Source organism: Vombatus ursinus, unplaced genomic scaffold, assembly GCF_900497805.2.
Source record: "Vombatus ursinus unplaced genomic scaffold, bare-nosed wombat genome assembly UNPS02005286.1, whole genome shotgun sequence".
In the NCBI taxonomy this organism is placed as follows: Eukaryota; Metazoa; Chordata; class Mammalia; order Diprotodontia; family Vombatidae; genus Vombatus; species Vombatus ursinus.
This window is the reverse complement of record NW_020945064.1, coordinates 17,323,262-17,347,631: the sequence shown is the minus strand read 5'-3', so window position 1 is coordinate 17,347,631 and position 24,370 is coordinate 17,323,262. Positions and strand designations below refer to the sequence as shown.

Sequence of the window (24,370 nt, the reverse complement as noted above, 5' to 3'; positions counted from 1 at the left end):
TTACTGGCAAATCAAAGGATTGGTCTTACCTCTATGGGCCCTTTTAAAAAGAAATCTACTCTAGGAAGTAGTCAAGGCAGAAGAGAGGTCTGAGGAGTGTGAGCTTTGGGAGGCAAAAAAAAATCAGATATTGGGGAAGGAATCATTCCTCTCCTGGGGGAGGAAAGGGATTTCCCTCTCCTCCCCCCTTCCCTAGTAGGAGATACCATACTCAGCAGGGAACAGGCCTAGCTCCTACATAGGATGTATAGCTGGAAGGAATCATAGAGCCCAAATCCCTAATTTTTTAAACAAAAGTCCAGAGAAGTTGTTACCAGAGGGTCACATAGATAGTAAGTACCCAAGTACTCTGACTCCAAATTCATCAATCTTTCCACAATAACCCCCCTCCCCTCCCACCAAAGCACACCCCTGCTCTTCACCTATGGCCTTCTTCCTCTTGGTTTCTGCAGATTCTGTCTCCCTTATCCAAGGGCCTCTTCCACCGGGCCATCTCTCAGAGTGGAACGGCCCTCATAAAGATCTTCATCTCTTATGAGCCACTGAAGATTGCCAAGGTCAGTGCCCTCAATCTCCAGAGTGACTAAAAAGGACTGTCCCTTCCCCTAAAGGAGAGTGCCATTGTTAGCCCCAACAGACAAGCCTGGTGACACTTAGAGAGCCCCCAATGCGTAAGAAGAATTGGGTGGAGAACTTAGATATACGACTTTAATTCAATTCAACAAACATTTTTAATTAATTTTTTTCAATTATTATTTATTTTTTCTCCCTCCCATCCCCCCACCATGAAAAAAAGAAAAATAAGACCCTTGTAATAAATATGCATAGTCAAGCAAAACATATTTCCATATTGATCATGTCCAAAAAATATGTAGCAAGTATTTTTATGTGCCAACTATGTGCACAGGTATAACTAGAATTTTTTTTCATTTGGGACAAAGTTGGGGGGAAGGAAGGGGAGGAGGAGCTTACCTCCCCATGGTGCAGTCACAGGATAAGTGTGAAGAAGAAGGAAGGAAGTTCATCCTAAGATATATTTTCTACGTTGCTGAAAGACTAACAGATGTTTGGGGGTAGGGGAAAATGCACCCTAGAATAAGACCAAGATCACTGAGGTGAAGAGGAGTCCACTTGGAAGAAGGATGAACAGCCCTGAATGTTGTAGTTGGTCACCTTCTAAATTTGCCCCATCCTTAACTAAGGTGGGGCAACTGGGGTTTTGTCCCACCCAAGTCAAAGCTCTCAGTATGGGTGAGGTCTTGTGCTCAACACTGGGGCGACAAAGATGAAAAATGACAATTACCACCCTCAGAAAGCATAATTAAAATATAATAGGAGAAATACAACATGTATTCAAATAACTATACAAAGCAGAATGATGACAGGCACACAGTGACATCCAGGCAAAATACCCTAAGAAAATATGAGGGGAGAGCGAACATTTTCCAGTGGCCAACTCAGGGAAGGGATCACAAGGAAGTGGTAATACAGGGAATAAGATGGGACAGGATTTTAACTGAGTCAAGGAAGTTTGGAATCTGGATAATTAGGAGGAGGATGGTGCCATCAATGGAGGTGGGGGAATTCACTGCAGTAGGGGAATTCCTTCAGCAAGGAAGATAATTAGTCCTATTCTGGACATATTGAATAGATGATAGTGCCTCTTAGAACATTTTTCTTCCCCTAGGTTGGTCTGAATTCAAACAATCCAATGGATTGGGAACTCCTCCCAGGTCTGATGATTAACTCCTAAGAACTCCCTAGACAGCCAAACCCAGACCTACTTTGGGCTGCTGGAGACATTTCCACTTAGATGTCCTCCTTAGAAATATGAATAACTCATGTGTTAAGTGTTCGGCTCAGGACAATCTGGTGAGGCAGGTATTATCAGTATTCCTGTTTCTACTTTACAGATGAAGAAACAGACTGAAGTTTAGTGACTAGTTTGCTATACAAATACAGCAAATGTCTACCCATATGATCAAGAATTGGGGCAACACAAAGTTTACCCAAGAGATGATCCCTACACAAAAGCAATTTAGGCATATCTAGGCCAAGATTCTAATCCAGGTCTCCTGACTGCATGGTATTCTTTTCATTAAACCTTATTTCCTTTCGTTAGAGAGCAAGACCTTGGCTTCATAGAAGAGATCCTGGCTCCCTGTATGAGATAGAGGGTGGAGTTTGAAAGGACAGAGGGCCTCAACCCTGCCACCGGTCAAATTTGGGGCTGTCCATCCCAAAGAATTGGGAAGTAGATGGGGATGAAGAGACTAGTCCATAGATTCCGGGACCCCCCTTCTCCAGGAAGAGAACCATCCCTGGGGCCCTTCTGGGGCCACAGAAATTGAATTCACAGCCCAGGCAATTATCCCAGAAGAAGCCATTGGAGCCAGAGAGACTCTGGGGGAGGTGGGTGAAACCAAAGAGAACTGTTGCTGACTTCTTGCTCCGTCTACCTACAGAGAATTGCTAAAGCGGCCAACTGTGCTGCTAACAGCACCCAGGCCCTGGTGCAGTGCCTTAGGTCCAGGTCAGAGAAGGAGATCCAGAAGGTGTCTGACGAGATGGTAGGTGGTCCCCGAGAGGAATACAGTCTCTCTAGTTAAGCAAGGGCTGATTCTGAACTGATGTCTCAGTCCTAGTCATGAGACTCACAAAGGATTGACCTTAGCCTGGCCCCCTTCCACTAGATTTGCCAACTCACTAAGAGTTTCCTGACATCACCAATAAATTCATAGTTCCTAGGGACATAGTTTTTCTACTCATTTCCCCCCAAAGACTTCCTAAGATCATAGGTTTAGAGGATTTGTTTATTAGGCACTGAATGTGTGCAGGACGCTATACGCTGGGGGTACAAAGAGACAATCCCTGCTCTCGAGTCAGGGACATTAGAGATCACCTACATCAACCCCTCATTTTACAGCTAAGGACCATGAGGGCCAAAGGTTAAATGACTTGATCAAGATAACCCAAGAAGCAAGCACAGTCGGGATCTGACCAGGTCCACTAAGCTATTCCAAACCCTTCTTCCATGATTCTATGTTGGCTCAGAATTGTCCTGTGTCTCTGGGAACCGTAGCTTCTTCCAGACCCCTGGTGTCCTGGTGTTCAGGTCACCTCATTGTGGGGAGGAACAGCATCATTCCTCTCCCCCAAGGCCTCCCACCCTGCTTGCAGAGGTAGCACTGCCAACTGACTATGGAGCCAGAGGACCCTGGTTTGAGTTCCAATTCTGCCCATATATATGCCATGTAGCCTACAGAAATTCTCTTTCCATCCCTGATCCTCTCAGCATCATTATTTGTAAAATGAAGGCAATGGACTAGATGATCTTTAAAGTCGCTTTCTGCTCTAAATCCAATGTCCAAAAGCCCTCGGCAGGGTTTCTGAATGGGAGCACATGGTCTCTGCCTACTGCTTCCTCCCTACAGAGCTCACTGTCCCCCATCTTGGGGACTCATTTCCTCCCCAGGAAGGAAAGGCCAGTGGTTTCTGGGGGTGGCTGGGGCTCCCTGTCTGACTTTGATTCCATCCTAGCCCCAACCTTGGCCTGGGGGCCTCAATACACTGTCCAACACAGAGGAGGCCTTAGAATTTGGCGTTCGGATTGATTTTTCAATTTGTGTCTAAGTCCTCAGTTTCTCTGTGTCTCCTTCCTTCTCCTTTTCTGTTACTCTCCTCTCTACCTCCTTTTAAATTTTGCTGGTTTTCCTAGAATCTAAGGGGTAATAGAATCCAAGGTCTCTGTCTTTCTTTCTGACGCTGTCCCTCAGTCTCTGTCTACCTCTACTTGGCTCTGCTTTCTCTATTCCTCTTTTTGTGTCTATCCACTTCTATATGTCTGTACATATCCTTGTCTGTATATCTCTTTGCCCCCAGTTTGTGTATGTGTGTGTGTGTCCCATTTCAGTTTACACATCTACCCCTCTTTTTTGTGTTTCTCTCTCTCTCTCTTCTCTCTTTCTTTCCCTGTCTCTATCTGTCTCTCTGTCTCTGTGTCTCTGTCTCTCTCTGTCTCTCTCTGTCTCTCTCTCTCCTCTCTCTCATTCTTTCCCTGTCTCTCTCTCTCTCTCTGTCTCTGTCTCTCTGTCTCTCTGTCTCTCTCTCTCTCTTCAAAAACTGACCATCCCCAACCCCCACAAGCCACCCTTCCCCCAGTACTCATATTGCCCATAATTCATCCAGAGTGAATGAACCAAACTCAAACCTGTGCCATAAAAATGGAAGGTGAAGGCTAGAGATGAGGAAGGAAGTTATCCCCCTCTTTTCCTAGGTTCCCTCCCTCCTTTCAGCTAGGCTGGGCAGTGCATGGACAGGACCCACCCTCCTCCCTTACATCTCCCATATAGGGCAAATAAACTATCCTGCTTCTTTGTCTCAGTCTAGTCCCCAAACCTGTTTATAACCCTCTTTGACCTTGTCTTCACCCACAGAAATTCTTCCAGCTGAACCCCAAAAACCCTTTGGAGGTACGTTGGCTGTGATTTCCAAACCTTATGGACTTGCCCAAGTGGTCTTTATCTGGCTCAGTGTTGGTGAGGCAGAGACCAGATGCAAAAATTACCCCTTTGCAGAGATGTCTAGGTAGGCCTGTGACAGGGTATTCAGTCCAGATCCTTGGTGTGTCTCAGGGAAGTTTTTACCATTAAAAGAATGCTGTCTTGACTAAAGTATGTTTATAAGTGTAGATAGATAGATAGATAGATAGATAGACACATACATACATACATGCATATGTGCATTTAATTATATACGTACTTGTGCATGTGTTTTGTTGTTCAGTTGTTTTCAGTGGTATCCAGCACTTTGTAATCCCATCTGGGAATTTCTTGGCAAAGGTACTGGAGTGGTTTGCCATTTCCTTCTTCAGCTCATTTTACAAGATGAGGAAACTGAGGCCAACAGGGTGAAGTGACTTGCCCAGGGTCACACAGCTAATAAGTGTCTGAGGCAGGATTTGAACTGAGGTCTTCCTGGCTCCAGGCCTGGCACTCTATTCACTGTGCCACCTGGCTACCCTTACATATATGTACACACATATATAAACACACATGTATATCTATATGCATATCTCTCTGTATTTATATATGTATATATAATATATATACACATACACACACCTGGGGGTATATATGTATGCATATTTTTATGCACATGCATGTATGTATATATATATACATGTATATCTTTATGTATATATAATCAGTGCAAACACAATTAGTATATACACACTTGTGCATATGTGTGCACATATGCATATATGCATGTAGATACAGATCTAAATCTATATGCGTACATAGTTGTATATAGATACATTGTGTATATGTGTGTACACATACATGTGTATACATACATATATTTATTCATATATTCATGTACATATACATTTGTGTGTATATGTATGTATACATATATACACTTATCTCTATATGTGTATGTATACACATATGTATACTACACACATGTATGTGTGTGTGCGTGTGTGTAACAAGGGTAGCTTGGCTACAAAGGGTTAGTCATTGAAGCATGCACAGATATTCCCTGCCTGGTCTCAGTCTGAAAGGTGATGTAAAAGCCTGGAGTGAACTTGTTTCTGGCCTTGCATTCCTGAGGAGTTGGTACTGTGTGATGATGAAAAATTTTCTAATTGGCTGCAGAGTTGGAAGGCATGATGACTCAGTGGTCAGGCACTCACAAGGAGTGACCTCCACTGCCAGTGACCACAGTCACTCTGGTGGCCGCTGCTACTACCTCCATTCAGGTTCAATCATCGATGGAACCTCTGATGGGGCCTCCAGTTGTCCCAAACACACAAGGTCACGTAAAAACTTCCCTTTACAAAAGATTCACTTACCTGAGATCTGAGAAGAAAGAGATCAAGGCAGCAATGTGCCCATAATGGGACACTGGGTTGCTGTCCCTTCTTGACCCCTCAGGAGCAGATCTAAGTAGTCTTGCCTTAAAGCCACAAGGAAAAGAGAACCACTTAGGGGCTGCTGTCCCCCACTTTCTATGCCCATTTAGTCCTGGCTCCACAATCCCTGAATCCTCAGTTCTTCTAGTGGCATCATAACTTTTGGTCATCTCACAATGCCAGCGCCTCAGTCAGATATGGCTGGAGACTGGTGCACCCCTAAGCTTCCACCTGGCTGCCTGGATTGAAACCAGGCAGGAAATACCTGCACATGCTCCAAGGATTTCTTCCCCCACCTCCAGGCCAGTCCACTCATGCTCCCCACACTGCTGTATGACTTTGGGCAGGTCACATGCCCTCTCTGGGTTTGTATCTCTTCCTCTGTAAAATGAGAGGAGGGTAGACTGGAAGAGGCACCTTCCAGCTCTAGATCTCGCTATTCAATGTTGGCCATTTCAGGCAGAAGGGCTAGTGGAGAGGTTGAGAGTAGAGCACAGGGAAGATTCCGTTTCACCGCCCACTTGCTGGAGCAGCCTGTGTCCACCAGAGGGTGCTAGTGACCCACAGACCATGAGGCCGTGGCCAGCCCCGCTCACTTTGACCAGGATGATTTGGGGAAACTGGGGCAGGACTTCAGCTCTGCTGTGGTCCGGGACTAAATCTGAGTTGTCTCATAGACCATCTGGTTTGTACCTGCCGTGGTGGACGGACTCGTTTTCACCGACAGCCCTGAAGAGCTTCTGACTCGAGGGGACTTTCAACAGATCCCCTACCTGCTGGGTGTAAACAGGATAGAATTCAACTGGCTTCTCCCTTTTGTAAGAGACAAGGGAGGGGAAGGGGCAGGGGGGAGAGAGAGAGGGAGGGGGACTTCCAGGCTCCTCAGCATCCGCAACTGAGCCAAGCTAACTCCTCCCAACACGTGAATGGGGGTTATTAAGAAAATGGAGCTGTGGATGGAGTCCTCTCTAACGCCGGAAGCCAGCCGGGTGCTGAGTTATTGAAGGCACCATGATCCAGGGGAAAGCAAACTGGACCATCAGCAGGGCTGGGTTCGAGTGTCTAATCTGCTATTTACTAATTGTGCGGCCTTGGGTAAGTTACTTCCTATCTGAGCCTCAGTGCCCTCATGTGTCAACGGAGAGGGTTAGACTAGGTGATCCCTAAGGCCCCTTCTGGCCCTCATAATCTCTATTCTAAAGTCTCTTCCAGTTCTGACATTCTGTGTTCTAAGGTCCCCCGTGTCCGACATTCTTTGTTCTAAGCTCCTTTGTTCTGAGTTCTAAGCTGATATCCTGAGATTCTACGATCTGGACCAGGAGTTCTGGAGGGGAAAGGGAGTGGCTGGAGTGTGCCTTCATGGTAGACCCATCCAGCCTGGTCCGCTGCTGGTCAGATTGTGACGTTGGCCCCAACACCCCCTTTCTGTGCCTTTCTCTCACTCTATGCTATCCTCCCCCTCTAGAACGAAAGAACCATCTCTGCCCCCCTTCTCAGGACTGAAGAACTAAAATAATGCTAGTTTCCTTTTCCATAACTCTTTACATTATCTGTTTGGGTTTAGGCAACAACATTATTATAATGCATTATTATCTCCATTATACAGCTGAGCAAACTGGAGACTCAGGGAAAGGAAGTGATTTATCCAAGGTCATACAACTAATCATTAAAAGGGCCAGGACTTGGACCCCAGTCTAGTATTCTTCCCACTCCCCACCATTTATATTTTAGGTTAACTGAACGTCAGTGTTCCTTGATGCCGTCCCTCACTGTGAAATACAGGGCTTTGTCTTTTGAGGGAGGTATTCCAGGCACCAACAAGCAGCCAGGAGAGGCGCTTTTAAATCACATGAGTCTAAAGAGAACCCCCCTCCCCGGGCCCACCTCATGGCCGCTTTTAGGCAGTAGAGACAAACCCACTCCCCTCATGTGGATCCTGCAATGCTTCTCCAAAGGTGGCACAAGGCTGTTCCCAGAGAGTAAAAGCATGTCAGAGTAGAAAGAGTCCGGGGCTTGAATCCTGCCTTAGTCCCATGTGACCATGGACAAATTATCTGTAAAATGGGAGTAATAATCCTTGCTCTCCTTTCCTCCCAGAGTTTTAGTGGGGAAAAGTGTTGAAATGTGAGCTTTTGCAAGACAGCAGGCACCTGGCCATTGTCTTTGGAATCCCTAGGAATGTGTGCTTATAGGCGGGGATGGGCTGGAGCCTGCCTCGAAGCCCATTGTTAAAATTTCAGCATGAGCAATTAGCAAAACCTCTGCAATTGGCAAATGCTCCAAATTAGAGTATGATTTATTGTTTTGTTTATTGTCTAAATTTATGAAAATGATGAAGAAAATGCTAATAATGCAAATTAAACTTAAAAGTGTGTCTTAGGTATTTTTTTTTCTGGAGAGCTGGTTGTTAAACATTTACCAGACCACCCCTGCTTATAGGCCACGGTGTGTGTCTGTCTGTTTGTATGTATTGGGAGTGGGGTGGACATTGGCTGTGTTACTTACTACTTGTGTGACCTTAGATAAATCATTGCCTGCTTGGGCCTCTTTTCCATTTCTGTAAAATGAGGGGGTGAGACTACATGATCTTATACTATCACTATAAAATCTCTTCCAGCTCTGTTCTAAACCCAGAAAACTGGAGTCTGACAGGGTGTTGCACTCCCTCCCAACAAGAGCAGACTCCCTCCTAAATCTCTTTATCTGACTTTACCCTCACTGCATGTATATGTACTTGCACCAAATCTGTGGTCACCTTAGAAATTCCGTTTCATCCTCAGATCATGAAAGTTCCGCTCAACCCTCCGATAATAACTAGATCCAAAATCGTTGATCTGCTATGGGAGTTCTGCTTGATCCTGGTAAGAAGCCATGTTCTGGGGCAGGAAGATAAGACAAGGGCGGAGGGTGTCAAGGGGCCACTTCTAGTGATGGAGCATCCCATGAGATGGGCTTCTACAACCTAATGAAGATAAGGCCATCTGGAAAGCTGGGTCAAACTGCTTTCCTTCTGGGGCACTGAGTAGCTGAGACTTCCATTTATTGGGGCCTCATTTGGCAAAGGCTCGCCTGCTTCTGTTTGGTAGAGTGAAAGGAACCCTGGGCTCAGAAGACTGAGGAACTTTGAATAAAGTACTTCCCTTCTCTAGACCTCATGCTATGAGTTTTCTTCAGGGCTTCCCAACCAACCCTAGGCTGTGCCAAGGCTGGACTTAAACTGGGTGTTGCTACAGTTAAGAAGGATTCAAATGAAGGTGGTCATTGGCATAAGAAAGTAGTGGGGAGCAGGAAGAGGAGGGCAGAGACGACTTCAGCACCAATTTAATGGGACAGCCCCTTCCCCATTCATTGTTCCCTTTTAAGGATCAAATGAGATATTTGTAAAACAGCTTAGCACAGGGCCTGGCACCAGCAGATGCTTAATTAATGTTTGTTCCCTTCTCCTTTAAAGCTGTTCCCCTGGTCATTATAACTAAATTCAGTAACCATGGCAGATGCTGCATGGTCATCTCAGAGGTGTTAGTTTGTGAAGTGGTTACATGTATTCGAATTCATATCATTCAAACTTATAATTATGTAAAATATATCCAGCCTAGTGGAAATATGCAATGCAAATTTAAATCCCTTACTTGCAACAATCAGGACCTAGCTAATGGAACAAACATGGGATTTGGAGTTAAGAGGGCCCTGGTTTGGACCTTAGCTCTTCTTTCTATGTATGTGACCTTGGTCATTGAGCCTCTAGGACCATCAGTCTGTTTTCTCATCTGTCAAATGACAGGGTTGCCCTGGATGACATCCAAGGCCAGCCACTTCCAGTTCTAAAACTGAGATACTAGGAACATTCATTAGAGTTCTCTTCTGCACAGAGTCCTGTACTGACTGCTAGAGAAGATAACAAATGTAGATAAAATAATCCCTGCCTTGCAGAGTTCTGTGCCCATCAGAGAGTTACAGTTCAATGCCTGGAGGAACCATGATTTCGTCCATGCAGTGAATCCCTCCTCCAGGGCAGATCTCAGCTCCTCTCTGATTACTCATACTGTATGATCCCTGGCCATGGCCTTCAATAAATCCTTCATAGAGAATTTAGTCAATGTGTCAGAGCCTTTTTCTAGGTCTTCCTCTTATCTGTCATGAAAGAGATAACAGCAATAGGCAATAATATATGATGAATGAATTACTAAAGAGGTGTCCAAAAAGGGGCTAAGGAATGAGGGAAATGTCATTATCAACCAGAAAGATCGAGAAAAGCTTCCTGGAGGAAATGGCCCTTCAGTTGGGCTTAAAATCTAGCCAGGAATTTGGTGGGTAAAAGGGGAGAAAGAAGGCATTCCAGACATATGAAATATTATTTTTAAAGCATGGCAGTGGGGATACTCAGGGCACATTGAGGGGAAACAAAGTAATACAACTCAACTGCACCGTAATATAGAAAGGAATGATCTAAAATCATATTGGAAAGGTGGGGCGGTGCCACATTATGAAGGACCTTGAATGCCAGGTAAGACTATTCAGTTGGCAGTTGGGAGCCAGTGAAGATGTCTGAACAAAGGACTGATATAACCATCTCTGCAGAAAGTAGATATTCTGACAATGAGTCATGGCTTGCAGGATGGATAGAATGGAGGCTGGAAGGAATTAGTCCTAGGATGTCTTAACCTCCTCTCCCTCACTTGTCCTTCCAGAACATCACCAAAGACCAAATTCCTCTGGTGATGAAGGAGTACGTGGGAGACACTATGCTCCAACATGGAAACTTTGGGCAACTGGTCCTGACTGGAAACAATATCCCGGAGCTGGTTGGAGATGCAACTTTTGTGGCATCAGCTATTCGGACGGCACGTCATCACAGAGGTGACCCCCATTCCCAAAGAGGCCCAGAGTGGGTCACTTCAGTCACCAGATACTTTTACTGAATACAACACCCAGTGCTTGGCATTGATCATGGTGAGGGGAGTGGGGAAGGGGGGGACACATATAAATTAGCAGAAAGAGTCTCTGTTCTCAGAGAGGGAGCTAGGGAGATATATATTCAAATTACTACTGCAAAAGGCAAGGCCTCAGGGGCAGGTAGGTGGCCCAGTGGATAGAGCACTAGCCCTGAAGTCAGGAGGACCTGAGTTCAAATCCAAAATCCGACCTCAGACCAATCACTTGACACTTACTAGCTGTGTGACCCTGGGCAAGTCACTTAACCCCAATTACCTAAAAATTAAAAAAAAAAATTTTTTAAATAAAAAAGACAAAGCCTCCATTTCAGGATGTGTAAACTGAGACAATTGGACTGGATTATCTGGAGGATCACTTCCAGCTCTAACATTCTGGGTCCCTAAGGTTCCTTCTACATTTCATAATCTACGCGCTAATAGTCTGTATTCTCAGGTCTCTCCCAGCATTCTACATGCTAATGTTCTATATTCAAAGGTCCCTTCCAGATCTGACATTCTATGCTTAGCTTCCTTCCAATTCCAACATTCTAGGGACCTAGCTCTAACACTCTGTGTTCTAACTTTATTCTAAAGTCCCACTCATCTAGAATATCTTATGAGCAAAGATCTCTTCCAATTTTAACAGTGTTTTCCATGTTCTGACATTCTGTGTTTTAAGGTCCTGTCCAGCTTTAATATGTGATAAGTTATATCTGAGTGGTTTGTTAGATGTTATTAGAGATGTAGGTAGAGATCACTATGGGCTAAAATGGTCAGAGGCATAGAAGGGAGACTGAGTCGGGCCTTGAAAGATGATTGGGTATCACAGGTGGAAGAGGTTAACAGGTATGACTATGGAACCTACAATGGGGTGGCTGCCCATGCCACTGGTCCCTTCCTTCAAGAGGCATTGTAGTACAATGGAAAGAATGTTAGATTTGGAGTCCAAAGAAAGTGGTTCAAACCCTAGCTCTAACATTTACTCACTATACAACCATAGAAAATCAAGCAACTTCATCTCTTAACCTTGGTGAGTTCAAGTTTCCTCCTCTAAGATGGGGATAATAAAATTTGTACCTCTTATATTCCTTCCTTCATGCAATATGCATTTATTAAGCACCTACTATGTGCAAAGAACTCTGCTAGGTGTTAAAAGACCAAAAAAAAGTCAGTATCTGTCCTCAAAGAGCTTCCTTTCTACTGTGAGGAAATAACATGGACACAGATAAGTAAATACAAAATATGTTGTTGTTGCTGTTCAGTCATTTTTCAGTTGTTTCTGACTCTTTATGCCCCCATTTGGTTTTTCTTGGCAAAGGTACTGGAGTGGTTTGTCATTTCCTTCTATAACCCATTTTACAGATGAGGAAACTGAGGCCAACAGGGTGAAGTGACTTGCCCAGTGTCACACAGCTAATAAGTGTCTGAGGCCGGATTTGAACTGAGGTCTTCCTGGCTCCATGTATGGCACTCTATCCACTGTGCCACCTGGCTGCCCTTACATATGTGGACACACATATATAAACACACAAATATATCTATATGCATATCTCTCTGTATACACACACACACACACACACACACACACACACTTGTGGGTATATATGCATGCATATATGTATGCACGTACATGTACGTACACATATGGACATGTATATCTTTATGTATATATAATCAATGCATGCACAATTATATATACACATGTGCATATGTGTGCACATATGCATATATGCATGTAGATATAGGTCTAAATCTATATGTGTACATAGTTGTATATAGATACATTGTGTATATGTGTGTACACATACATGTGTATACATACATATATATTTATTCATACATTCATGTACATATACATTTGTGTGTATATGTATGTATACATATATACACTTATCTCTGTATATGTATGTATACATATATACATACTACACACATGTATGTGTGTGTGTAACAAGGGTAGCTTGGCTACAAAGGGTTAGTCCTTGAAGAATGCACAGATATTTCCTGCCTGGTCTCAGTCCAAAAGGTGATGTAAAAGCCTGGAGTGAACTTGTTTCTGGCCTTACATTCCTGAAGAGTTGTTACTGTGTGATGATGAAAAATTTTCTAATTGGCTGCAGAGTTGGAAGAAAATTAAGGCAAACAGAGGTTAAGGGACTTGTCCAAGGTCACACAGCTAGTAAGTATCTGAGGCTGGATTTGAACTCAGGTCTTCCAGGCATGGTACTTTATGTACTGCACCACTTCCCTGCCTACAAAATATATACAAAGTAATTTATGCACATGAAGAACTGGGGTGATCAGGAAAGGCCTCTTGTGAAAAGTGGCCAAACTTTAAAGGAGCTAAGGACGCTAAGGGTAGCTAGGTGGTTCAGTGGTTAGGATGCTGGTGGGGCCTGACGTCAGGAAGACTTGCATTCAAAACCAGCCTCAGACTCTTAGTAGCTGTGTGACCTTGGGCAAGTCATTTAGCCTGTCTACCTGACCTACCTTGCAGGGTGGCTGTGAAGACCAAATGAGATAATAATTTTAAAGTACTTAGCACAGTGCCTGGCACATGGCAAGCACTATTTAAAAATTATCTATTATTATTATTTTTCCTAAGAGACAGAGATAAAGGGGGAGTATATACCAGGCCTATAGAAAGACCCAGAGGTAGGACATGGAATCTTATGCACAGAGAACAGTGAGTTGGGCCAGTTTAGCCAGAACATAGACTGTGTGAGGGGGGAGGAATATGAAGCCAATTGAAAAATAGACTTGAGCCAGATGGTAAGAACTTAACTGTCAAACAGAAGAGCTATCTTAAAAGCATTAGGGAGCCTCCAGTGTTTGCTGGGCAGAATGACATGGTCAGAGCCAGGCCTTAGGAATATGAATGTGAGGAACATCGATGTGAGGGATGGGGATGAGATCCTGCAGTAGGCTGGTGGTTACCTGAGAGCAGAGGGAGGAAAGGACGTCAGACAAGGTGCAGGCATAATCAATGCTTTGCAACTGATTGGATGTGGTCGGTGAAGGCAAATGGCACTTGAGGATGACTGAGGATTTGAACTTGAGTTGCTGGAAAGACTAGTACTTGCTCACAGGGTCATGGTGGGTAGACACACTATAAACTTTAAAAGTGTCACTAGAAGGGGCAATTAGGTGGTGAGGTGGATAGAACCCAGGCCTTGGAGTCAGGAGGACCTGAGTTCAAATCCGACCTCAGACACTTGACACTAACTAGCTATGTGACCCTGGATAAGTCACTTAACCCTGATTGCCTAATCAAAATAAAAAAGTTTCTTTTTTAAAAAAAAGTGCCACGAGATGTAAAAGATTTTCACTCGGTCTTGTATCCTGACAGATGCTGGCCTCCCAGTCTACTTCTATGAGTTCCAGCATCATTCCTCCTCTGGGATCATCATCAAAACCCGAAGCGATATGGCTGACCATGGGGATGAGATTAACTTCATTCTCGGGACTCTACTCACCAAAGGTGAGACATCCTTCCTGCCCTGTCCCTCACATAAGAAAGCGCTCTGTCCATTTGGCTGGAAAGAGTAGAGCGGAAGGAATAGAGGAATTGAGTAACAGATGTCGTGGCAATAAGAGGAAGATTGGGCACCCCATGCCCAGGGCCCGGGAGCTCAGCCCCACCTTGCTTTCAGGGGCTTACCTTCTGTACCCTGACTCTGAGTCAGTGAAGGCAAGGTCAGCGAAGACACCTGCAATTAAATGAAGCCCGCAAGAGCTCCTGTCCTCAACACCATCCCTACAGACTCCTGAGCTGGGGAGTGGCTCAGAGAGGGAGCCAAGATGAGAGAAGGAGGCAGCCCTACCCGCTGATCCTAAAGAAGGAAGGAGGAGCATGATCTAACTTGCTCTCCCGCCCATCCCCCAACCAAAACAGAAATGTCGAATCACAGAATGGTAGCCCTGAAGGGACCACAGAGTATAGAATGTCAGAGCAAAGAGGGACTTTAGACCTGAGAATATCAGAGCTGGCAAGAACCTTAGAACACAGGCTGTTCTTGAAGGGGCCTTGGAAATTATTTAATCTAGCCCTTTCATTTGACAGATAAGACGACTGAGGCCCAGAGAGAGAAGCTGAGTAGTCAATCAGTCAATAAGTATCTATTAAATGCTTACCATGTGCCAGGCATTGTGCTAAGTGCTTGGGGTACAAAGAAAGGCAAAAGACAGTCAACTCTCTTGGAGCTCATAAGCTAATAGGGGAAACAACATGAAAGCTATTATATACAGATGAGATAGAAATACGGGCTAAATTGGGCATGATCTCAGAGGGAAGGCGCTAGCACCAAGGGGGATCAGGAAACGCTTCCTATAGGAGATGGAATCTGAGCTTGCAGTTGAAGGAAGCCAGGGAAGCCAGGAAGCAGAGATATGAAGGGAAAGTATTCAGACATGATACTCTATCACTAACTGTGTGTCCTTCCCCACTTGGGTCTCAACTTCTAATCTGTAAAATGAGGTGGACTAGATCATCTCTAAAGTCATTCTTCCACCTCCCAATCCCACGATCCTAGGTGAAATGATTGACTCAAGGCTACTCTTGAATTCCAGTTTCCTAATAAAGCCAATGCTTTTTTTTCCCCAAGTTAGGCAAGGTTTTTCTTTTATCCTCTCACCCTCCCTGCCACTAAAAACCTAATGCCCTATAACTGCACTCTCAGTTACTCAAGGTACCCCATCCTAGCCTGTTCATTCAGGCTCATCTATGTCCCAGATACATCCTTTACCCAGCCTGTTCAAAGCCCTCAAGGTCAGGCTATCTAAGTCTTCTCCCCCCCAGCCCTCAGGAGAATAGTCAATGTGATTAGTTGTTCCATGATAAGATGGTAGAGGGTGCTAAAATGATTCAATGAGATGTGAAGCCAATATGATTTTGGGCAGCAAAGGAAGGGAAGGGACAATCCCACTATACTCTACCCTGGTCAGACCCTTATCGCCAATATCAAGTGTCACATTTTAGGATGGATATGGAGGCAACCAAGATGGTGAAAATCAGTCACTCAACATACATTTATTAAGTGCTAAGCACCATGCTAAGCATAAGGATACAAAGGCAAAAAACACGATCCCTACTCTCAAGGAGTTCACATTCTAATGGGAGAGACAACATGCAAATCATTAGGTACACATAAGATATATACATATATATAGGAGGACAGCTGGGTAGCACAGTGGATAGAGCACTAGGCTTGGAGTCAGGAAGACTCATCTTTTTGAGTTCAAATCTGGCCTCGCTTACTTACTAGCTGTGTGAGCCTGGACAAGCCCTTAAACCTATTAGCCTCAGTTTCCTCATCTGTAAAATGAGCTGGAGAAGGAAATGGCAAACCACTCTAGTATCTCTACCAAGAAAACTCCAAATGGGGTCACAGAAATTCGGACACAATTGAAAAAGGACCCCAACAACAAAGATAAATGTTTTAATATATTAAATGGCAGGTGGTCTCAGCAGAAAAGCACTAACAGCTGGGGCAGGGAGAGGGAGGATGGGAAAGTCCTCCAGCCCAAAGAGAGGCGTAGAGAATGCACTGTACAAGAATCAGTTGAAGAAACTGGGGATATTTAGTATAGAGAAGAGAGGATTTAGGGAAGGACACAGTCACTCCTTTTTTTTAAATAGCATTTTATTTTTTTCCCCAGTTACATATCAAGAAAATTTTTAGCATTCATTTTGACAAAATTTTGAGTTCCAAATTTTTCTCCCTCCCTCCCCTCCCCTCTTCTAAAAATGGTAGGCAGTTTGATAGAGTTTAAATATGTGCTATCATGTAAAAATATTTCCATATTAGTCAGAGTCGTGGAAAAAGAAACAGATCAAAAGGGGAAAAAACACAAGAAAGAATAAAGTAAGTGAAAAAATATGCTTCCATCTTCATTAAGAGTCAATTCTTTATCTGGATATGGATAGCATTTTCCTTCTTGAGTTCTTTGTACTTGTCTTAGATCATTGTGTTGCTGAGAAGAGCTGAGTCATTCATAATTGATCATCACATGATGTTGTTGATACTATGTACATTTTCCTGGTTCTGCTCATTTCACTTTGCATCAGTTCATATAAATCTTTCCAGATTTTTCTGAAATCCGCCTGTTCATCATTTCTTATTGCACAATAGTATTCCATTACATTCATATGCCACAGCTTGTTCAGCCATTCCCCAGTTGATGGACATCTCCTCAGTTTCCAATGTTTTGCCATCATGAAAAGGGCTGCTATAAATATTTTTGCATATGTAGGTCCTTTTCCCTTTTTTATGATTTCTTTGTGATACAGATCTAGTAGTGGTATTGCTGGATCAAAGAGTATTTACAGTTTGGTAGTCCTTTGAGCATAGCTCCAAATTGCTCTCCAGAGTGGTTGGATCAGTTCACAACTCCATGAACAGCTCATTAGTGTCCCAATTTTCCCACATTTTCTCCAGCATTTATCATTTTCTTTTTCTGTCATATTAGCCAATCTGATAGGTGTGATGTGGTACCTCAAAGTCATTTTAATTTGCATTTCTCTAATCAAAAGTGATTTAGAGCACTTCTTCATATGCCTATAGATAGCTTTGATTTCTTCATCTGAAAACTGCCTGCTCATATCCTTTGACCTTTTATCAATTGGGGAATGGCTTGTATTCTTGTAAATATGACTCAGTTCTCTACATATTTGACAAATAAGGCCCTTATCAGGGACATGTGCTGTAAAGATTATTTCTCATCTTTCTGCTTTCCTTCTAATCTTGGTTGCATTGGTTTTGCTTGTACAAAAGCTTTTTTAATTTAATATAATCAAAATTATCTATTTTATATTTTGTAATGCTCCCTACCTCTTGTTTGGTTATGAATTCTCCCCCTCCCCATAGATCTCACAGGTGGACTATTCCTTGCTCTTCTGATTTGCTTATGGTGTCACCTTTTATATCTAAACCATAACAAAGTTCTGTCATATCTAACTTTTCCAATATTCTATTTATCTCCTTAGTTTCTTTCTTGTTTATTTTTTGGTTGGATTTATTGAGCTCTGAGAGGGGACAGTTGAGGTCTCTCACTAGTATAGTTTTGTTGTCTATTTCTTCCTGTAACTCACATAATTTCTCCATTAAGAATTTGGATGCTATACCACTTGGTGCATATGTGTTTAGTATTGATATTGCTTTATTGTCTGCGTTTTAGCACAATATAATTTCCTTCCTTATCTCTTTTAATTAGGTCTATTTTTGCTTTTACTTTGTCTGAGATCAGGATTGCTACCCCTGCTTTTTTTTTCCTTTACTTCAGCTGAAGCATAATAGATTCTGCTGCAGCTCCTCACTTTTACTCTGTGTGTGTCTCTCTATTGTGTGTGTAAACAACATATTGTAGGATTCTGGTTTTTGAACCATTCTGCTATCTGTTTCTGTTTTATGGGAGAGTTCATCCCATTCACATTACAGTTATTATTACTACCTGAGTCTTTCTTTCCATCCTATTCTTCCTCCTGTCTGTCTTCTCTCTCCTTTCACCATTTCCCTCCTCACCAGTGTTTTGCTTCTGTCTACCACCTACCCTGATCTGCCCTCCCTTCCTTCAGTCCCCAACCCCCCTTTACTTAATCTCCTCGCCTCCTACTTCCCTGTCAAGTAAGATATTCCATGACCTCCGATCCTTTAATGTTGCAGCTGCCAAGTCCTGTGTAATCCTGATTGTGACTCCTTGGTATTTGAATTGTTTCTTTCTGGCCACTTGTAGTAGTTTTTCCTTGACCTGATAGTTCTGAAATTTGACTATAATGTTCCTTGGAGTTTTTATTTTGGGATCTCTTTCCTGAGGTGATCAGTGGATTCTTTCAATGCCTATTTTGCCCTCTGGTTTCAGGACATCAAGGCAGTTTTCCTTCATAATTTCTTGAAAGATGCTATCTGGGTCCTCCTTTTAATTATGACTTTCAGGTAGTCCAGTGATTCTGATATTGTCTCTTCTGGAGCTATTGTTTTTCCCATAAGGTATTTTACATTTTCTTCCATTTTTTTTTTCATTCTTTTGAATTTGCTTGATTGATTCTTGATGTCTCATAGAGTCATTAGTTTCCACTTGGCCAATTCTTGTAAGGTGTTGTTTTCCTCAATTAACTTTTGTACTTTCTTTTCCATTTGGCCAATTGTATAAGGGGTTGTTTTCTTCAATGGGTTTTTGTATCTCCTTTACCTTTTGGCCAATTCTCCTTTTTAAGCAGTTTTCCAAGTTGTTGACTCGTTTTTTCATACTTCTCTTGCATCACTCTCATGTCTTTTCTCGTTTTTTCTTCTACCTCTCATGTGACTTTTAAGTTCCTTTTTGAGCTCTTCCATGAGTTCTTTCTGGGCTTGAGACTAATTCCCATTTTTCTTTGGAGTTTTGCCCATAGGAGTTTTGACATTGTTTTCCTCTTCTGAGTTTGTGTCTTGGTCTTCCCTGTCACCATAATAAATTTCTATGATTAGATTCTCTTTTTGCTCATTTTTTTGGGGGGGGGAGGGCTTTTTCCTTTCTTTTAAATTTGAGCTCTGTATCCCAGGTGGAAGGGGTACTGTCTCAGGCTTCTTGTGCCAATGGCTACAAGTCCTGGCTGTTTACTTGGTGTTGCATTGATGTTGCCCCAAGGCCCCCAGGGGACCCCTGTGTCTGGTGCTATGCTTAGGGGTGGGGTTGGGGGATGACTGGCACTGCTGGAGGCCATAGGGGTCTAGCAGCTTACCTTGTGCTGAGCTGGGGTCCTAGTGATGATGTCTGGCATGTGTTGAGGCCCATTGGGGTGTTGTTGCATTTCCTGGGGCTACACTGAGGCACATGGAGATCTGGTCATTGGAGGATGCCTATTTACCTAGGGCTGTGCCTAAGCAAATGGAGGTCTGGCCACTAAAGGATGCCTGCCCATCTGGTGCTGTGCCAAAACATGTGGTGGTTCTAGGAGCTGGAGTCTGCCCATTCTCCTGGCTATGCTAAGGCACAGGAGGGGTCCTGGTGTTGGTATTTGTCTGCTCAACCACACTGGGGTTCAGGGTCTCCCACTGGTTTCCTGAGGTGGAGCTTACTTCTGGCTTGCTAGGACACTTTCTGTCCTGGAATGCGTTCCCCTTTTACCAGAGTGAGATGGACCATTCTTGCCAATTCTCCAAGTTTCTTGGGCTAAAAGATTATTCCACCCCATCTTTTTGCTGGTTCTGCTGTTGCAGGATTTGTTTTTGGACACTATTTTATGGTTGTTTGGAGGGGAATATGGGAATGTTAAGGTGATTTACTGCTTATTCTACCATCTTGGCTCCTAGAAGTTTGACACAGTCACTGCTTCAAAGATATGAAGACTTATCAGATGGGAAAGGAATTTGTTTTATTTTTTCTGTTTGGGTTGAGAGGAAGAAGGGGTGAAAGTTGTAAGGATACAGATTTCTGCACCTTACAATTAGAGCTCTCTGAAAATAAAATGGGCTGCCTTTCGTGGCTGGGTGGAGCAGTGGACAGAGCGCTGGGCCTGGAATCAGGAAGACCTGAGTTCAAATGTGACCTCAGACATTTATTAGTTGTGTGGCCTTGGGCAAGTCACTTAACTGCTATCTGCCTCAGTTTCCTCATCTGTAAGACAATAATAATAGCTCCTACCACTCTGGGTTGTTGTGAGGATAAGATAATATTTGTAAAGCACTTTGCAAACCTCAAATGATAACTATTATTATTGAAAGGTAGTAAGTTTCTCATCTTTGGGCTTGTTCAAGTAGAGACCAGAAAATCATCTGTGAGGCAAGTAGTCCTAGGTTCATGTGCTCCAGATGGTAGATTAGAGAGACAACATAATACAGTGGATAGAGAGGTGAACATGGAGTCAACAAGATGTAGGTGCAAATCCTGCCTCAGATACTAGCTGTGTGACCCTGGGCAAATCCCTTCCTCTCTCCATGACTCAGTTTCCCCATCTGTAAAATGAGGAGATGTGAGCTTGACCTCTCAGGTCTCTTCCAATTCTAAATTTATGATGCAACTCTCCCTTCCCATGCTAAGAGTCTGTAATTCTATGATTCTAAGGGAAAGTAACACATTTTCATTTTAACACAGACCTTTCCTGAAGACAAATGCTTAAAACCAGAGGCATGATTTCATCCTTGAGGGGTAGGAGGGAGGACATATGCAGATTTCATAGGAGTAGAAAATGTCTTGGCAGATACCTTTCCAATTATACTTCACCAGAACCCTTTTCCTGCCCACATATGTGTCTTGTGAATCTGGCTGGGTCATCAGCTTCAGAGCACTGACTGGACACGCTCCTTCCTCCAGCCTCTAACCAGACCCCCATTGCCCTCAATGCTTCTCTTGGCTCTTTCCTCAGGGTCTGCTACAGAAGAGGAGAAAAAACTCAGCAGAAACATGATGAAATACTGGGCCAATTTTGCCCGCACAGGGTGAGTGCAAAAGCTGGGCATTGAGGGCAGGGGGCTGACGAAAAAAACCTTCCCTGATGTTTGATGGCGCTCTCTCCCACTTCTAGGGACCCCAACAGCCACGGCCTGATGGAATGGCCACGCTATGGGAAGGAAGAGAAGTACCTGCTGCTGGATTTAGAACAGAGGGTGGGAATAAAACTGAAGGACAAAGAGGTGGCTTTTTGGACAAGGATCCAGAGCCAGCATCACGTCCAAGATCAGCATGAAAGGGAGGCTTGAATCTGGTGGTACTGCTGACCCTGGCTTAAGCCTAAACTAGCTGAAAAGCCAAGGGAATGCTTTGAGACCTGGTCCCTAAGGCTGGGGGATAAGGGCAATCCAAGCAGACTTTGGGAACAAAGTAATTATAGACAGAAACATTTGGAGAAACTAAGGTCCTCCTGAGATGACTATACTAATAATTAGGGGTTCATGAGGAGAGAGGTCACTGGTTTCTGTCCTCATTGGATATCTCAGTTTTTTCCTCTATAAAATGAGGGGATGGGCTAGATCATCTCCACAATCCCCTTAGACACAGGATAGCTCCCAAATACCGACTGTCATCGCCATCCTGTAGCACAGCTGCCCTGTGCTAGACTTATCTTCCTGCCCCCTTTACTATAACCTGGGTCCTTATTCCTAGGTGGCCAACATCTATCTTCTCTCCCCCTGCACTGCCTCCACTACACCTCCACCAATTTTGAGATGCCCAAGAAACCTCAAACCCACACACTGTGACTCAGTGTAGCAGATGCCCCCGGGCACTATCCACAGAGAGAGTGTCACAGCATCCCTAACTCCAGGCCCCCCCTCCAAGAACCACATACAAACGTGGGAAGTGTCCTATATACCTTGGGAGACAGTGTCATCCACAGGAAAGAACATTGGATTTGAAGGAAGAAGAACTAGGTTCAAATGCCATCTCTGCCTCTACCTACCTGTGAGCCCGTGGACAACTCAATGAACATCTCTGAGGCTCAGTTCCTGTATCTGTAGAATGATAACCTCAGAAGTCTCCTCCAGCTCTAAATCTATAATGAGCTAGGAACCTAGAAATCAAAGAGCATTTAGATTTATAATCTAAAGATCCAAACTCCAAAGAGGATTTGGAGTTATAATCTAAAGATCCAGGCTCCAAAGAGCATTTGGATTTATAATCAAAAGACCTGGGCTCCAATACCAGCCCAAACATTTACTAGCTGAGGGACTTTGAACAAATCACTTCATATTGCTGAGCCTCAGTTTCCTCTTTTGTAAGATGAGGAAGTTGGACTACATGATCTCAACCTTATAAGGACAGTTAGGTGGCACAGTGGATAGAATACTAGCCTGGAGTCAAGACCTGAGTTTGAATGCGTCCTCAGACACTTACTAGTTGTGTGACTCTGGGCAAGTCACTTAACCCTGTTTGCCTTAGTTTTCTCATCGGCAAAATGAGCTGGAGAAGGAAATGGCAAACCACTCCAGTATCTCTGCCAAGAAAACCCCAAATGGGGACATGACTGAAAAATGATTGAACAACAACAATCCAATCTCATCTCTCCTTCCCACTCATCACCAACCTTTCATACCCAATTGGCCGCTCACTGACCCTACATTTCCATATTTGCTTCTATTACTCCTTTCTTAGAATGGCCTTCCCACTATCTCCTGCCTCTCCAGATATTATCCATCTTTCAAGTTCCAGTTCATGCTTCCCCCTTTATGAAGTCTTCTCTGAACACCCCAAACCCCAGAAATCCCTTCCTCCTTTGGACCTACTACTTGTACACACAGGTTCCTGGAAGGCAGAGTGATATAGCAGAGAGAGTACAAAACTTAGGAGATCCTAACAAGGCCTTATTAATAGAGTTATGTAGAAAGGTATATATACATATATAGGGTGTCCCATAAGTGTAAGTGCAGCCGTAAGCTATAAGCTTAAGACTGAACTTAGATTTTTGGGACACCTTGTATCTATCCTATAGCAACCAATAAAAACTCATTTTACAACATTTTTCTATCAACCAACCAACATGCATTTATTAAGCACCTTCTGTGTGTGCCACAATAGTTACTATATGCTGGGAATACAAACACAGTGAATAGAACCAGCCCCACTTGAGTTTATAATCTAATGAGGGAGACAGCAAGTATGTATATAAGCACATACAGTACAAATATAAAGAGACTAAATATAAAATAATTAAATTTAAGGCAATTTAAGAGGGAGGTCACTAGCAGCTGCAGGAAAGGAGGAGAGTGTCAAGAAAGGCTTCATATAGAAAGTGGCACTTGAGCTGAGTCTTGAAGGAAGAGAAGGATTCTAGGAGGTGGAGGGGAGCACAGAACAGCCTGGTGGGCAAAGGCATGGAGGTGGGAAAGCTATGCCATGTGTAAGGAACAAGGAGAAGGTCAATTTGGCTTGATTGCCAAGTACAGGCAGTGAAGCAATAGCAATTGAATTTACAAGATTCTTAGGAGCAAAACCCTATTGGAAGGGGTCCTGAAAACCACAGAGAGGAGACAATACTGGAAACATTACAGAAAAAAAAGTTCTGTTAGTCCCGCCACAGATACTTCCTGGCTGTGTGACCCTGGACAAGTCTCCTTACCTCTCTGAGCCCTTGTCTATAAGGCAAGGATTATCATATTTGTGGTACCTACGTTGAATGATTGGTGTGATATCTCATAGAGTTGTTGTGAGAAATGTCAAGATATATCTAAGGTATTTTGCAAACTTTAAAGTGCCATGTAAATGTCAGCTATTGTTTTTTAATAATAATAAGCCCTGAAGTATCATAAAAATATGATTCATAAAAATCACAGAATGTTACACTTAGAGGGCTCTTCGAATGTAAGTTGATAGTGCATCAAACAGTAGGTCCCAACTAGGGGGGTTAGACGTGGGAAAACCACAGGTTGGGGCAGAGGGACAGGAAGGCCAAGTATACCCCCCACCATGTAACACAAGAGTTTTTATAAGGGGTCCAAAGAGACACACCATAAATATGTACCCCAAGCACTGTAATTTTTATCTTTAGCTTTAATGGATATGTATGTATTACTATTATTCAAATGTATTTAGATAATGTTATGATGAATAAAAT

General features: G+C 43.4%; 1 protein-coding gene across 2 annotated transcripts in view; it reads left to right on the top strand.

The window, feature by feature from the left end:
- CES4A (carboxylesterase 4A) overlaps nt 1-22,512 on the top strand; it is a 33,287-nt gene extending 10,775 nt beyond the window's left edge. Inside the window, exons 6-14 of one of the 2 annotated variants that reach the window (XM_027847604.1) lie at nt 453-557; nt 2,466-2,570; nt 4,437-4,472; nt 6,595-6,735; nt 8,698-8,778; nt 10,606-10,774; nt 14,198-14,329; nt 21,188-21,260; nt 21,925-22,512. In XM_027847604.1, coding sequence (XP_027703405.1) covers nt 453-557; nt 2,466-2,570; nt 4,437-4,472; nt 6,595-6,735; nt 8,698-8,778; nt 10,606-10,774; nt 14,198-14,329; nt 21,188-21,260; nt 21,925-21,985 — 903 coding nt within the window. In that variant the 3' untranslated portion in view covers nt 21,986-22,512. Of the gene's footprint in view, nt 1-452; nt 558-2,465; nt 2,571-4,436; nt 4,473-6,594; nt 6,736-8,697; nt 8,779-10,605; nt 10,775-14,197; nt 14,330-21,187; nt 21,261-21,346 lie in introns of both variants that reach the window. The other variant, XM_027847602.1, reaches the window with a different exon arrangement.
- Nucleotides 22,513-24,370: the final 1,858 nt, after the last annotated feature.